The sequence below is a fragment of the Myxocyprinus asiaticus genome, chromosome 2 (assembly GCF_019703515.2).
Source record: "Myxocyprinus asiaticus isolate MX2 ecotype Aquarium Trade chromosome 2, UBuf_Myxa_2, whole genome shotgun sequence".
Lineage (NCBI taxonomy): Eukaryota > Metazoa > Chordata > Actinopteri > Cypriniformes > Catostomidae > Myxocyprinus > Myxocyprinus asiaticus.
The window spans coordinates 32,388,647-32,404,594 of record NC_059345.1 but is presented as its reverse complement, the minus strand read 5'-3'; the positions used below and the strand labels follow the sequence as shown (position 1 = coordinate 32,404,594).

Below are 15,948 nucleotides of genomic sequence, written 5' to 3'. Positions count from 1 at the left end.
CATTTGTGGATGGCACGGCGAACTGTGTTCACAGACAATGAGTTCTGGAGGTGTTTCTGAGCCCATGCAGTGATTTCCATTACAGAATCATGCCTGTTTTTAATGCAGTGCTGCCTGAGGGCCCGAAGATCATGGGCATCCAATATTGATTTTCACCATTGTCCCTTGCGCACAGAGATTTCTCCAGATTCTCAGAATCTTTTGACGATATTATGTACTGTAGATAATGAGATATTCAATGTCTTCGCAATTTTACATTGAGGAACATTATTCTAAAATTGTTCCACAATTTGTAGATGCAGTTTTTCGCAGATTGGTGAACCTCTGCCCATCTTTACTTCTGAAAGACTCTAAGATACTCTTTTTATACCCAATCATGTTACTGACCTGTTGCCAATTAACCTATTTAGTTGCAAAATGTTTCTCCAGCTGTTTCTTTTTAGTAACACTTACTTTTCCAGCCTTTTGTTGTCCCCGTCCCAACTTTTTTGAGACGTGTTGCAGCCAGCAAATTCAAAAGTACCTTATTTTGTTCTTAAAATGGTACATTTCCTCAGTTTAAACATTTGATATATTTTCTATGTTCTATTGTGAATAACATATGGGTTTATGAGATTTGCATATCATTGCATTCTGTTTTTATTTACATTTTACACAGCGTCCCAACTTTTTTGGAATTGGGGTTGTATAACTAAGTTTTCATTGTCAGTCGGAGTTGGAGTCAGGAGATTCTGACTTGACATATATATATATTTTTTTTTTCAGCTAACATAACAATACTAACCAAAAACATTTTAAAAGAGAAAAAAAGAACAACAGAATCAGCAATACAATTTTTAAATATTATTTGTAAGTATTATTCAGAAGTCAGTACATTTTCAGCAATGACATAGTCTATCTGATATTTTCAGTCGGTTCTTCAGAAACAGTACTAGAGATATCACATTCATTTGAATCACTTGATTGAGTCGATTCTTTTCAATTAACTGTAAAAAGGGGTTAACAAAACTGCCTGAATTCGTTCATTCATGGTTAAGTTGGAATCTTTCGGACAGGCGACTCACGCACAGAATAATTTGGAGCCACGTTTCTCACTCAGTAAAACAGTAACAGGAAGATACTTTAGAGAACAAAAATAGTGCTGAAAATTGAATGTTCAAACAACTAAAACAAACTTCTTGGTTACTGATGTAACCTCTGTTTCCTGATGGAGGGAATGAGACATTGTGTCGATGTAGTGACACTAGGGGTTCGCTCTTGAGAGCCCCAATCACCTTTGCTTTATTCAGAAAAGGACAATGAAAACTGGCGAGTGGAATTTTCATGCCACTCTCCGCCCCGGACATACGGGTATAAAAGGAGATGGCTTGCACCACTCATTCAGAGTTGTGCTGAGGAGCCGAGAGAGAGTCCCGGCCATGTCAGCGGTCGGTTCAGTGCCACGGCAGGAGGGACACAACGTCTTGTTCCCTCCATCAGGGAACAGGGGTTACATCAGTAACCAAGACGTTCCCTGTCTGTCACTCACTCGATGTTGTGTCGATGTAGTGACACTAGGGGTTCCTATACGAAACGGCGCAAGCGCTGAACTGTGTCGCGAGGTACGGAGGAGCGGACACGGTCAGGCTGCTGCGTGCCTCGCAGTGAGCGCTCGACCACGTCGTGACCTTCCTGCGAGTTAGGTAAGGTGTCTCCCTGGTCCCGATAAGGGTGGGAGGAGGCACTTACCCGAGGAAGCTACAGGCGGTGGCCTTTCCTGATTTTTGTATTAAGCACTTTCATGCCGAGCACCAGCTAGAATAGTGCTGGGGAAGTGCTCTGACCTCTCCAGGAGGGAGAGCACTATGGAGACCACATCCTACTAAAGGGAGGTTAACATGAGGAGAGTATCTCACATGGACTTACCGACGGGGGAAGTTCACATATGGAATGATGCCACTGGGGAGGGCCCTATCTATGGAGAGGGTACACAGCAACAGTGGCCGAGGCAGAGCAGAGCTCTGACGAGGGGAAACACAGGGTTCACCTGAGGGGAAACTGAACAGTGGAAACGCATCATACGGGATTACCGAGGGGGGAATCACCACGTATGGAGCACTGAGCCCAAGTACACAGGCTCAACTGAAAAGGGGCATACCACGAGTACTGGGCCTGGTGGCGTTACTCCTCCACTGAGTTTGCTACCGAATAGTGCTTAAGGAATTAAAGAGGTGTCCAGTGTTCACCAGCTGTGAGGAACGGTTGTGGACAAGATAGTGCACATTATCACCTTAAAAGGGGAAAGGTGCAATGCAAGTGATACACCCGACTGGCTGCCCGGCCTACCTGTTGTTACCCTGTAACACTCAGGTCGAAACTGGTTCTATGCGCAAGTTGTAGAACCTCACAAAGGTATTGGGTGTAGCCCAACCCACTGCTCTGCATATTTCTGTTAGAGATGCACCCCTTGCCAGTGCCCAGGAGGATGCAACACCTCTGGTGGAGTGTGCCCAGACTCCCAAAGGGTACCGCAGGTCTTGTGATTGGTAAACCAGAGAAATGGCATCCACAATCCAATGGGACAACCTCTGTTTGGAGACAGCTTTCCCCTTCTGCTGCCCTCCAAAGCAGACAAAGAGCTGCTCTGAGCACCTAAAGCGCTGCGTGTGGTCCAGATAGATGCGCAGGGTGCGAACTAGACACAGCAACGACAAGGCCTGGTCTTCCTCCTCTGAAGGGAGTGCTGGGAACTTTGGGCATGTAACCGAGAGAGTGTGAGAGTGTGCCGGCCTGAACTCCAGGCATTCACTGGTGACAGAGAGTGCCTGTAGGTCCCCAACCCTCTTGATAGAAGTGAGTGCCACCAGGAGGGCTTCCGTTTTCAGCAATAAAGTACTGATCTCGGCCTGCTCCAGGGGCTCAAAGGGGGCTCTCTGTAAGGCAGGTAGTAACACATAGAGACCCCAAGAGGGAATCAGGCGTGGTCTAGGTGGATTCAATCTCCTCGCGCCTTTGAGGAACTTGGTGATCAGGTCATGATGCCATGAGGGTCTCCCATCCAGTGTATCATGATATGCTGCTATAGCAGCCATGTACACCTTCAGGGTAGAGGGAGACAGCTCCAGCCCTCCTGTAGGATCTTCCCCTTTAGAAGAACACCAATTTGCAAAGGGACACCACTTCAGAGCGTACAGCCGCCTTGTGGAGGGGGCTCTGGCCTGAGTGATCATGTCTACCACCGCTGGCAGAAGGCCTGCTAGGTCCTGAAGCCTGAAGCCCCAGTTGGTCGAGGTGCCGAAGCATAAGGTCCCTGTGCACACACAATAGATCTCTCGAGTGAGCTAGGATCAGCCAGTCATTGAGATAATTGAGGATGCGAATGCCCTTCTCCCTTAGTGGGGCCAGGGCAGCCTCTGCGACTTTGGTAAAGACGTGAGGAGACAGAACAGACCGAAAGGGAGGACCCTTGTACTGGTATGCTCGTCCCACGAAGGCAAACCGAAGAAAGGGTCTGTGTCAAGGAAGGATCGATACATGAAAGTACGCATCCTTCAGGTCGATGGCCGCGAACCAATCCTGATGTTGTACAGATGTCAGGATGCGCTTCTGCGTCAACATCTTGAACGGAAGCCTGTGTAAGGCTTTGTTCAAGCCACGCAGATCCAGGATTGGGCGCAACCCCCCCCCCCACTCTGGGGCACGATAAATAAGGGCTGTAAAAGCCCTCGTGCGACTCGGCTAAGGGGACGGGCACTATTGCTCCCTTCGCCAGAAGGGTGGCGGACTCCGCCCGAAGGACCGAGGCAACCTCGCCTCGCACCGTGGTGGAGAGGACGCCACTGAACCTGGGCGGCCGTCTGGCAAACTGGATCACGTAGCCGAGCCAGATCGTCCTGATGAGCCATCGTGATGGGCTGCAAAGTGCTAACTAGGCTTCCAGCCTCTGCGCTAACAGCACCAGGGGGATGATTGGATTTATCACGCCCGGGGTGGGTGGTTGGCGGAGAGGCAGAGCAGACGCCCCAACGGGAAGATCGTCCGGGGGGAGGCGTGCTGCCCCGTGAGCCCGCAACGGTGGCTGGGGCGGGCGAGCGGCCCCAAGAACCACCGTACTTACCTGTTTGCCGGCTTTCTTTCGACAGAAAACAAGAGAACATGAGATACTCGCATTCCGCTCGTTGACCGGAAAGACTTTCAGCGCCTGGCCGTCATGAGGGCCGGAGGGGCTGAGCATTGGAGAATTGAGAAAACTGCTCTTTTATTGACAATTTGGGTGCCGGGGCCCAGAAGGCACCCGGCAATGTTACGAGGGTACTCACCTCGTGCTGGCCCAGGGGCACACCTGGGTAAGGCCAGTCAACGAGAATTGCCTCATCCCTGGGTCTGGGTCTCAGGACTGCTTTGAAGCCCGTCTGGAGTCCTTGGCAGCTGGCTGATGGGCAGGTGGTGCCGCCTTCCTGCAGGAAGATCTTCAGAGGCCAGCATACAGGCTCCAATGGTGGGGGAGCCGGGGCTGACACCGCAGGAGGACGGCCCTGGTGAGAGGCAGACAGGGCGCAGGACTTCGGATATGTTTGATGGCCTCCATCTGCTTCTTCACCATCAAGAACTGACGGGCGAAGTCCTCGACAATGTCGCCAAAGAGCCCCCCTTGGGGGATGGGTGCATCGAGAAAGTGGACCTTGAGCTCGCATTGAGAACATGACCCCTCCACAAAAGCTGCCTCGACGTGCTGGCGATCCAAGCACTTGAGACAGATTTTGTGGCCATCCGGTGGGCAGAGATAACGGCCACACCCAGTAGCACAAAGGCGAAAGGACATCTTTAAAAAGATGCCAATCGTTTGTGTGAGCTCTTTTAGATAATAAATATAAATATACTCTTTTAACACCTGTGGACTCAGTCACCGAAGCGCCCACGGGAAGTACAACACTTGATTGTGCGAGGGTGACTGCTGATATGCGGTGTAAATTCCAGCAGCAGAAGGTAAGTTGACGGGACGAACACACATGCGCTCGGCTCCGAAGAACCAGTCTGAATGAGTGGTGCACACCATCTCCTTTTATACCCATATGTCCGGGGCGGAGAGTGGCATGCAAATTCCACTCGTCAACTTTCACTGGCCTTTTCTGAATAAAGCAAAGGTGATTGGGGCTCTCAAGAGCGAACCCCTAGTGTCACTACCTCGACACAACGTCGAGTGAGTGACAGAAAGGGAACATTGCATCTTTTCTTTTGCCAGTGAAGAAAGTCTTTACTAATTTCAACAGCTGCATGTACAGCTTTAAAATGACTGCATGTAAAAACATTTTTAACCTAAAGTGTATAAAAACAATAAATGAAGAAGGAGCATGACATTAAAATATTTTGGCATTACATGAAACATGTGCAACCTTCTTCGGTTTGAAAGTAAATGATTCACATGCAACAGGTTACCATTTCGCAGATTAACTGTATTTTTATGAACTGCATTGAACATAACACGAATACAGTTCATGATCTGTCTCTTGCTCTCCCGTCACACAGGTAGAGAAAGAGAGAGAGAGAGGGGCAGCCCTGCATGGGTCTTAAAGGAACATACCCATAGAACATTACACATGGTAGCACTGTGTTATTCTTTGAAGTACCTTGAAGAACCATGAAAATATAGTATATGAATATGCTAATAATTCAGTCAAAATATTTATTACAGTACCATTGTATATCTGACACCATCACTGTACCATGGTAGGCTACATTTTTGAAAAGGGAATTTTGAGAAACTTCAATTTTGTTGTATGCTTCATTTGGAGATATTTTTGTCTCGTAATAAATAAGATAAGATCAAACTGCAGCTGGGTTTTTCAGTATTTCATATTTATAAGTAAAATGCCCACCATCTAATGTCACTGCCCCCCTATTCTTGACAGTCTAGATCCAGATCCAGCACTGCTGATTTGTGTGACAATAAGAACAGCATCTTTGTAATTACCTCTAAATTTAAAATGAACTCATGTTTACACAGAAGCCTAATGGGCTGTTAATTGTAAAAGGGCACTAGTTTCATTTGGACAAATAATACTAATAAAAAACCCAGATTTTCTGGGTTTTTCCTGTCAATCTTAATTTAAAGACAAAAACATTTTTAACAGATTTCCCAATAAAATGGTATCACAAAAAAACAATTATAATAATTATATTCCCCCACTCAGAAATTAAATGTTATATTGCAGATGATCCTGATACAATTGTATATCTATTGTATGAATTTATATGTATATAAAAACATTACCTATAAGAGAGTAGAGTCAAATTCAGTGCAAATGTTGCTTTGTTAAATGGTAATGTAATTGGTTGTCAGTCTTTTATGAGAGGGTAAGGATTAGAGGGCAACACCCAGCTGCTCATGAATCTGATAATTGGCAGTATGTCTTTATTTGGATCAAACTGATTACAGCATGACACCTTCCTGTAATGAAGGCAGAGATCTCTCTTGAATAAGCCTCAGCACAAACCCATTTCAGTTTGAATAGAGGGCTAATTCTTTGTCTGACCGTGAATTGAATTACGGATTTCCCTTTGTAATTCCTCTCTACTAATCACAATCTCGTGTTGTTTGAACAAGGATGAACTAGGGGCAGCACTATCATATTGAAATTCAAGGCTGTGTAATTCCAAATATAATAAAATAATAATAATAATAAAAAATAAAAAATCGTTAAGATGAAAAGACAGAATCTAGAGCATTTAGATCATTATTTTGTTTTTCCAATATTTAGCACCAAGAAATTAATGGTGTAGATTTGTGATTTATTGATTTTCTTACAAGCAATTTTTACAAGCAATACAGATGTAACATAAAAACTGACCTGATGTAACATAAAAACTGTGACACTAATATGATCCTTTGAACAGAGGGTCGCTCTCTCAAGATCTAAAAAGGAAATAGTTTAAAAGCTTGATGCATAAATCAACAAATAAGGATCCTTCACCCTTTAACTGCAGACCAACTAAATGTTCTGTATATAAAAGCTGAGAAGGAATCGAAGGCTACATATAACAAAATCAACAGATATTTTGAAACCATTCTTCAGGGTTTAGAAGACCCCTGGAAAAACTACTTAAAAAATGACATTGACCATATCACTCCAGGTGTAACAAATTCACACCAATGCACTGAATGCCTTCCCCTTAGTTCTGTTAGCCATGTTTTAGCACAAGAGTTATTCAGAGCACATGAACTGCTGCCCTTTATAGGTATGATTCATTTAAAATCCATATTTCCATGATATGTCAGACCTTTGTGATCAAACTATCCTAAAGATGAACTGATTAAAACATGCCTCACATTTGACTCATCCACCTCTTCATCTTTAAGAAAGGAACAAAGAAACAACACAAGTTGTGAAGTCATAAGGCAGACAAGGATCCGCATGGGAGCTGGGAAAGAGCCAAGTCACACTTAACATTTAAATGTTAGGTTGGATTGCGTTGATTTTGCGTGATGCATGTTTGAAAAAGACGTGAGACGGAGTTAAGCGGTTTATTCCTTTATTTGTTCCTCATTTCTCATGGAACACTGTTATGGTTGAAGGGTGAATATGTTCTGAGAAAAGACTCAATCCTGCATGCGCCATGACAGCACACTAATGACTCATCTCCGGCAAATGTATCTCATGGACACTTACATATTTCTCTTTGTTCACCTCTGGGAAAGAAAAGAGCAATAAGAGAAAGTGAGAGAGAAAGAGCTCAAATTAAAGCCTTCCATCTTCCTGTTTACCCTGAAGAGTTAACAAAAATTTGCACAACATTTCCCAATCTATGCTGATCACATCAGATTGCCGGTAAGAAAGGAGATGAAGGGCTCTATATTATTCTACAGTGCCAATTTATGCTGTTTTCTTTGAAAGCTCAGGAAGGGACATTACATGAACCTTATTCATGGGTGAGGTAGGAGCTGTTTTGCACAGGGGTTTCAATGAGTAATGGTTCATTATTATCTAGTAAATCCTACTTTATAAAAGCAACAAGGGACACAGAATATCATGAATGTTATTTGAGGCTGAAAGGGCAGTGATGCTATTGGCTGGTAGGAATATTGCAATATGTTGATTGCATTGTTTTCATTTTTTGTTCACATAAATTACTTTTACAAGAAGTAGGCAAAATAAATGAATTTCACATTAGTAATGGATCTGAGCTACACTGAGTTTGCAGGTTCAAACTTGTGTTGTGGTGACCCCTGATCTACAGTGTTTACAGGCTTTCATGTGAGAGCTTGTGGTGTTGACACGTGTCAGGCCGTAACACTCGCAATCCAGTCCACATAAGAAAGGGGTGTCTGGTTGTTTCCTTGTGAACTGCTGTATGACTTGTGGATGATGTGAAATCTGGTTTGGTAGTGAACAACCTTTCATTAAGTATTTTATGAAACAGTTGCATATTCAAAATTTTTCCAACAACAATCAATTTTATTTACATATTTGTGGCAAACAGTGAATGCACTTGTTTTACCTACAGCAATTGTTAGCTCAATGCCAGAAATGTGTTGCCACAAGGAGTTATGGAATTGAATGAGAATCCAAAGTTACTCAAAGAGGACAACTGACTGCTAGTATATACTAATTAAATAGCTAGATGCCGAGCTTCACGCCAGGTGTTCACTGTGATTTTTTTGTGTCCTTTATGATTGTTGCATGTCAGATTGTATAATATAAAAACAGTGAGATCTTGGATAAAGCCAAAGCAGACAGTGCAAAATCAACAATCTTTTATATCAGACTGTGTGATTTGCATCGTACCTGGTCTCGACTGACAGCACTGACCGGGTGTTTTAAGTCACCAGACCGCATTGGTTCTGACATCCTCAAACAAAATTGAAATGGTACCGCAGAAACCCGAGCAACCCCTTACCCCTTGCTGATAACATTTGCAAGTCAGAATGAGTCAGTTGTGGCACGGCAGATAAAAAAAAAAAAAAAAAAAAAAAACATTCACAGACTGCTCATTCTTCAAAGTGGTCAGGTCTCTATGTAATTTTTATAGTATGATCAAAACGTGAAGGGTCCTAAATCAAAAATATATTTAAATGGCATATTATATAAACAAGCTAGTATCAACATTTGGTAACACTTTACAATAAGGTTGTATATTGTGTTACAATAGTTAACATGAGCTAACAATGAACAATACTTTTACAGGATTTATTACTCTTGTTTAATGTTAATTTTTATTTATAACAACACACTTAACATTAAAAGTTGTATATGTTAACATTAGTTGAAGTGTTAGTTCACCCAAAATTTAAAATTCTGTCCTTATTTACTCACCCTCATGTCATTTTAAACCCAAATGAATTCCTTTTGTCAAGAGAAATGGTAGGGACTGACAGTGGAAGTAACCATTCACTTTCATTTTATAGATGCAATGAAACAGATGCAATGAAAATGAATGGTGACTGAGGATGTAAGTTCCTGACATTCTGCCTAGCATCTCCCTTTGTGTTCCACAGAAGAAAGAAATTGTGTGTTACATTAACCAAGATTAATCAATTCTGTATAAAATAATTAATGTTATTGTATGTTAAATGTTATTACTTTTTGAAAAAAGAAATATTTTATGTTCCCTGTCATTTGTCTCAGATGGCAAAATTGTTGCAAAAATTGCACTGTGTGCTCCCAACTAAGGAAGAAAAAACATTATTTGCATTCTAAATCCAAAGGAGAAATTCTAACACTCAGCCTAAGAGTACTGTAGATTCATCAATAGATATACTGTATTAAGATGAAATAAAAAACAACCAGTAAACAAACCAATTAATCATTCAAGACAAAAGGTTCTAACTAGACTCATTTTGGAAAGAGTCACTTACTGTTTTACCAGAGGAAAGATTGTCAACTGTAGTACAACATTACTAGCTAAAATTAGTCACTTTCAATTCAAAATTGACAATTCTTATTTTCTTATTGGATGTTGCTGTTTTTGTTTTGTAAACAATTTATGCTTGCACAAAAAATGGTTTGCCCTCTTAACACCCTCAACCTTGAGGGAGGGGAGCTTGAATTTTTACACTTTGAATAAGGAGCAATATCTGAGAATTTGCATTTATGTTGCAAGGAAAAGTGGCAGGAGTTTTATTATATTTTTTGCGCAGCTGGAGATTTCTTGGGATAAACAGTTTAAGTGTTCTTTATTCATTATGTTGGGTATATTTTGATTCAAAACATAGATATATTGTTTTTTACTCACTTGTTTCTCATTCATCTGTACTGGAACAACGGCTCCCACCTCATTGTAAGCAAAGACTGCATTGTTCTATGTGCGTTTGTCGGTTGGTTATGTAGTAATGTTGATGGTTAGATCATTATTCGGTTCTCAAAACTTTGGAAAAGCTGGCCGGTATTGAGACCACATCTCAAGTTTCCCCGGTAAGTGGCTCTAGCATGTGGAGCGTGGTGCAAAGTGTGTGTAGCTGTAAACTAAAGCCTACTGACTATTTTTTTTTAAATGGGATGATTCATTCGACATGTACCGCCCCCATTTCCTGTTTCAGTAGGAAATACGTCAAAACAGCAAATCGAAAAGTGCTTGTCAAGGCACTTTAGGGTGACTTTAAAGTGATATTATGGAGACAGAACTCCAGAAAATAGGAGTACAGACTCTAAGGACAGTCTTAATTCAAAAACTGCGATGTGGGCCTGAGAAAACTCGGATGGAGAAACCGAAAGATCAATTTTCATCAGTGCTCCAACAAGTCTGCTCTTCAACCAGTGATCAATAACTGGCTGATTAGTGTCTCTTACAGTGATATTAAAGCATGACCAGCAGCTTAAGTAACTGTTTAACCATGCTGTCGAAACCTGTGAGCTTTTCCAAATGAATCTGAAGGTTTTATGTTAAAGCTTGATGGGCTGAAGTTGTACAGAGAGGCTGGTGTAGCTGGCTACGGTCCGTGAGGGTGTGAGTTACTGGCCTCAAGCCAGCTTTGTGCTGAAGCTCATTATGATTCAAACCAGTCTGATATGTAGAAAGTTGATCTGTGCATTGGGACCAAGGGACACTTTCCTTGGGGAATCCGGATAATCTTCTGTCGCGCCAGCTGGGTTCATACTGATGAGAATATTAGACTGGTGTGACCTCGACTCTTCTCTAATGTGTTTCATTAAACAGTACCAGCAAAGAGCCATGGTTTGGGATTCCCTGTGTTATCATGGATCAAGAACCCCAACCATTGAAGGTTTTCAAGGTGAAGCTGAAAGAAAAGACCTAAATGACACTAAACATAGCTGATATCATTATAAGGAGAATTGTGACCGGTGGGCATGAGGAAATCAGTAAGACAGAACATAATAACCACCACAACAAACAGCGAAGATCCATCTCCACAAAAAAATAAAATAAAATAAAAAATATAAGGGAAGGTGCAGAGACATTGGTCCACCCCGAAAGCAAGGGCAGAAATGTATTATGGGGTTTTATTTACTCACGTAAGGAACCAAACAGTTCATAAGAGAGAACTCCCCTGATACCCATTGTTATAGTGTCTAAACCCCTCCCATTCCCACATCATTACCACCACCAATAAATACATATCAAAATACAAATATATCCTCCCTCCATCAATTGTTTCCCTAGGCAACGGTAATGCCGGCAGCCCACTGGTGGCCCCCAGGGACCCTCTGGAGTCAGAACCTTCCAGACTGATTGGAATAAACATTGTTGTTGACTCGCTCTACTCTTCAAAGAAGATCAGACAACTGCCCTTAGTCACACCTGTTCTCCCTGCGTGATGCACGTGCTTGACTCGTGCTACCATCATCTTCTGAAACAGCTCTCTGTTTCTCCAACCCTCCCTCTCTTCATCTCATCGCCAGCATTAGGCGATGGAAACAGCAACAGCTAAAATAATGCAGCCAATAAATATAATATCAAAAACCATCGAGCTGCCGCAATGTGGTGTGTGACGTGCATGTTTGGAGAAGTGTGTTGGTGGGGGTATGGTGAAGGGCACAAAAAGGGAGGGAGCTGTATATGGCAGGGAGTGCGAGAAGCAAATCAAAGGATACATGGAGGGGGGAGTCTGGGGGAGGACAGGATGGGTGTGCGAGTCTAAATTCGAATTAAGGGAAGGGGATAAAAAACACACGAAACCCCACCTGCAGCTTTTTTGCTCGTTCTCTCTTTCTCTCGTTTTCTCGCGTCTCTTTTCTTTGCTTCTTTTTTTTTTATTAATAAGAGCCTTGTCAAATGCAAGGGATATGTTGCTGATGGATACTCAGACAGCTGAGTGGAGGAAGGAGGACGGCAGAGATTTCAGATTAGAAACAGCATCTTTTCTTCCCTTCTCTTTTTCCAGGACAAATAGGTCCCGTAGGGAGTCTTTGCATTAATATCTTTCTCTCTCTCTCTCTCTTTCTCGCCCAATGGTGAGCGAGACGGTGTAGGGAATTAATGAGGCAGGGTACCTGCTACAATGCTGGCCAGTTGCATGGTCCGGCCGATGGGGTATACACTTCGTGCCTGTACGATGGCCGCAGCAATTTTCTTGGTGTGCCGCTCCTCCCCGTACGCGGCCAGCACAGACGCAAGCGCCTGTTGATCTAAGGCGTTGACCACGTCAGCCGCGCAGGGCATGTTGGGGTACCTACGCACAAAGAGGAGCCCAATTAAGCAGCTTGACGTCACAAGTTCCTGGCTGACAGAAGCCAAGACTGACAGCTCTAAGACACCAGTGAACACCCCTCCCACCGTTCCCAGTCTGGGAGATGTGGGCATAAGATCTATAAAAATAGCGAGTGTGTGTGTACATGAGAGAGAACAGGAGGGAGAAACAGTAAGTGACAAATATAAAAATATCAAGTCCTGAACTGAAATATGTACTTATTTTTTCTTTGTTTTGGATAAAAAATAAATAAATAATTATGTATGTACACTCGTAGTAGAATGAAGACATCGGGATAAACAGTGTTACACACCTACAGTATAGAGCCAAATCCCTGTCTGCTTGAAGGTGGAAATACAGTACTGTGCAAAAGTTTAGGCACTTGTGAAAATGTTGCATAGTGAGAATGTCTACAAAACTAATGAAATAAACAGTTTTCATTTATCACTAAATGTCATACAAAGTCCAGTAAACATAAAAAATCTAAATCAATATTTGGTGTGACCACCTTTGCCTTTAAAACATCACCAAATCTCCTAGGTACACCTGGACACAGTTTCTCTTTGTTGTTGGCAGATAGGATGTTCCAAGCTTCTTGGAGAATTTACCACAGTTCTTCTATCTATTTAGGCTGTCTCAATTGCTTCTGTCTCTATATGTAATCTCAGTCAGGCACGATGTTCAGTGGGGGGCTTTGTGGGGGCCATGACATCTGTTGCAGGGCTCCCTGTTCTTCAATTCTAATCATTTCTATTTGCAAAATTAATGTTTGGGAGTCTAACATTTATATTTCCTATTGACACACTGAAAGCTGAAGATATAAATAACCATCTTAAGACAAATGCTTTTGTGAAACATCTTATGTGCCTAAGACTTTTGCACAATACTGTATATTAACTTACCAATACAAATAAACATGAATATTGAATGTGTTATGAAATAGTAATAAGCACTAGCTAATGCAGTCGGCAGCTATTCAAAACACTTACACTGTGCGATTATACTGTGCTTCATATACAGTTGAAGTCAGAAGTTTACATACACTTAGGCTGAAGTCATTAAAACTCATTTTTTAACCACTCCACAGATTTTCATATTTGCAAACTATAGTTTTGGCAAGTCATTTAGGACATCTACTTTGTGCATGACACGAGTAATTTTTCCAATAATTGTTTACAGACAAATAGTTTAATTTTTAATTGACTATATCACAATTCCAGTGCGTCAGAAGTTTACATTTACTAAGTTAACTGCGCCTTTAAGCAGCTTGGAAAATTCCAGAAAATTATGTCAAACCTTTAGGCAATTAGCTTCTGATTGGAGTCAATTGGAGGTGTACCTGTGGATGTATTTTAAGGCCTACCAAACTCAGTGCCTATTTGCTTGACATCATGGGAAAATCAAAAGAAATCAGCCAAGACCTCAGAAAAAAAACTGTGGACCTCCACAAGTCTGGTTCATCCTTGGGAGCAGTTTCCAAATGCCTGAAGGTACCACGTTCATCTGTACAAACAATAGTACGCAAGTATAATCACCATGGGACCATGTAGCATTCATACCGCTCAGGAAGGAGACACATTCTGTCCCCTAGAGATTGGTAGTTTGGTGCGAAAAGTGCAAATCAATCCCAGAACAACAGCAAAGGACCTTGTGAAGATGCTGGAGGAAACAGGTAGACAAGTGTCTATATCCACAGTAAAACAAGTCCTATACCGACATAACCTGAAAGGCTGCTCAGCAAGGTAGAAGCCACTGCTCCAAAACCATCATAAAAAGCCAGACTACTGGTTGCAAGCGCACATGGGGACAAAGATCTTACTTTTTGGAGAAACTTCACCTGGTCTAATCGTTATGTTTGGAGGAAAAAGGGTGAGGCTTGCAAGCCGAAGTACACCATCCCAACCGTGAAGCATGGGGGTGGCAGCATCATGTTGTGGGGGTGCTTTGCTGCAGGAGGGACTGGTGCACTTCACAAAATAGATGGCATAATGAGGAAGGAAAATTATGTGGATATATTGACATCAAGACATCAGCCATGAAGTTAATGCTCAGTCGCAAATGGGTCTTCCAAATGGTCAATTACTTCAAGCATACCTCCAAAGTTGTGGCAAATGGCTTAAGGACAACAAAGTCAAGGTATTGGAATGGCCACCACAAAGCCCTGACCTCAAATCCAAAAGAAAATTTGTGGGCAAAACTGAAAAAGCATGTGCGAGCAAGGAGGCCTACAAACCTGACTCAGTTACACCAGTTCTGTCTGGAGGAATGGGCCAAAATTCCAGCACCTTATTGTGAGAAGCTTGTGAAAGGCTACCCAAAACATTTGAACCAAGTTAAACAATTTAAAGGCAATGCTACCAAATACTAACAAAGTGTATGTAAACTTCTGACCCACTGGGAATGTGATGAAAGAAATAAAAGCTGAAATAAATAATTCTCTCTGCTATTATTCTGACATTTCAAATTCTTAAAATAAAGTAGTTATCCTAACTGACCTAAGACAGGGAATGTTTTCTACAATTAAATGTCAGGAATTGTGAAAAACTGAGTTTAAAAGGTGTATGTAAACTTCTGACTTCAACTGTAGTCTAAACATCTTGATTCAGATGTTTAGGTATGTGTACTTATTCCCTGGAATTTGGGATTGGTACCTTGATGTACTTTGGAATGATATATCCCTTTGCCTGTGGACTGTCCCATAAGGAAAAACACAAAGAAAAATAGCTAAGACATGTTTTAAACACCACTGTGAGGACCTGGATTGTGTAGATGATAAAGAACTGTTTGACAAAAGAGTTGGCATGTGCCATACCCAAAAAAGGCAAATAAAACTTTGAGAGATGTTCTTCCAACTAATACAAAACAAAATCTAACCTGTCTTTAGAATATTAGTCAATCTGAATCTTACATGATCCTTGGAATAATAATAGTTTGTCATTTATGTGGGCACGACTAAGAGCAAAGAATGAGTAACTCAAACAGAGAAATGACTGATTAATGTAAGTATGTTCTGTTCTTCCTGAAGGCCAGATAGATTTGGCTGACCACGTCATGTTGTCGTAAAAGGGAATTCTTGTATTGGTTTTTGTGAGAAAGCAAGAATAAAGCGTTTTCAGACACCGTGGGCAGAACCTTCATCGACCTGCTTTACATCTCCTCACTCTTTCTCTCTCTCTCCCTCTCTTTCTTCAACCATTTCATCTCGCCCCCAGAAAAAGTTCAGAGTTGGTTATGGTGGGTGGGATTTCCACCTCATTATCACACTGGAAACTTCCACCAAACTTCCTAATAAGAAATAACTCTCACTCTTCTAGAAATCAGAGGGA

General features: G+C 42.1%; 1 protein-coding gene across 2 annotated transcripts in view; it reads right to left on the bottom strand.

The window, feature by feature from the left end:
* The window catches only part of LOC127455854 (12S rRNA N4-methylcytidine methyltransferase-like), a 136,043-nt gene that overhangs the window by 16,915 nt on the left and 103,180 nt on the right, over positions 1-15,948 (bottom strand). For both annotated transcript variants that reach the window (XM_051724000.1, XM_051723997.1), the window contains exon 5: positions 12,426-12,604. In XM_051724000.1, coding sequence (XP_051579960.1) covers positions 12,426-12,604 — 179 coding nt within the window. The remainder of the gene's footprint in view (positions 1-12,425; positions 12,605-15,948) is intronic.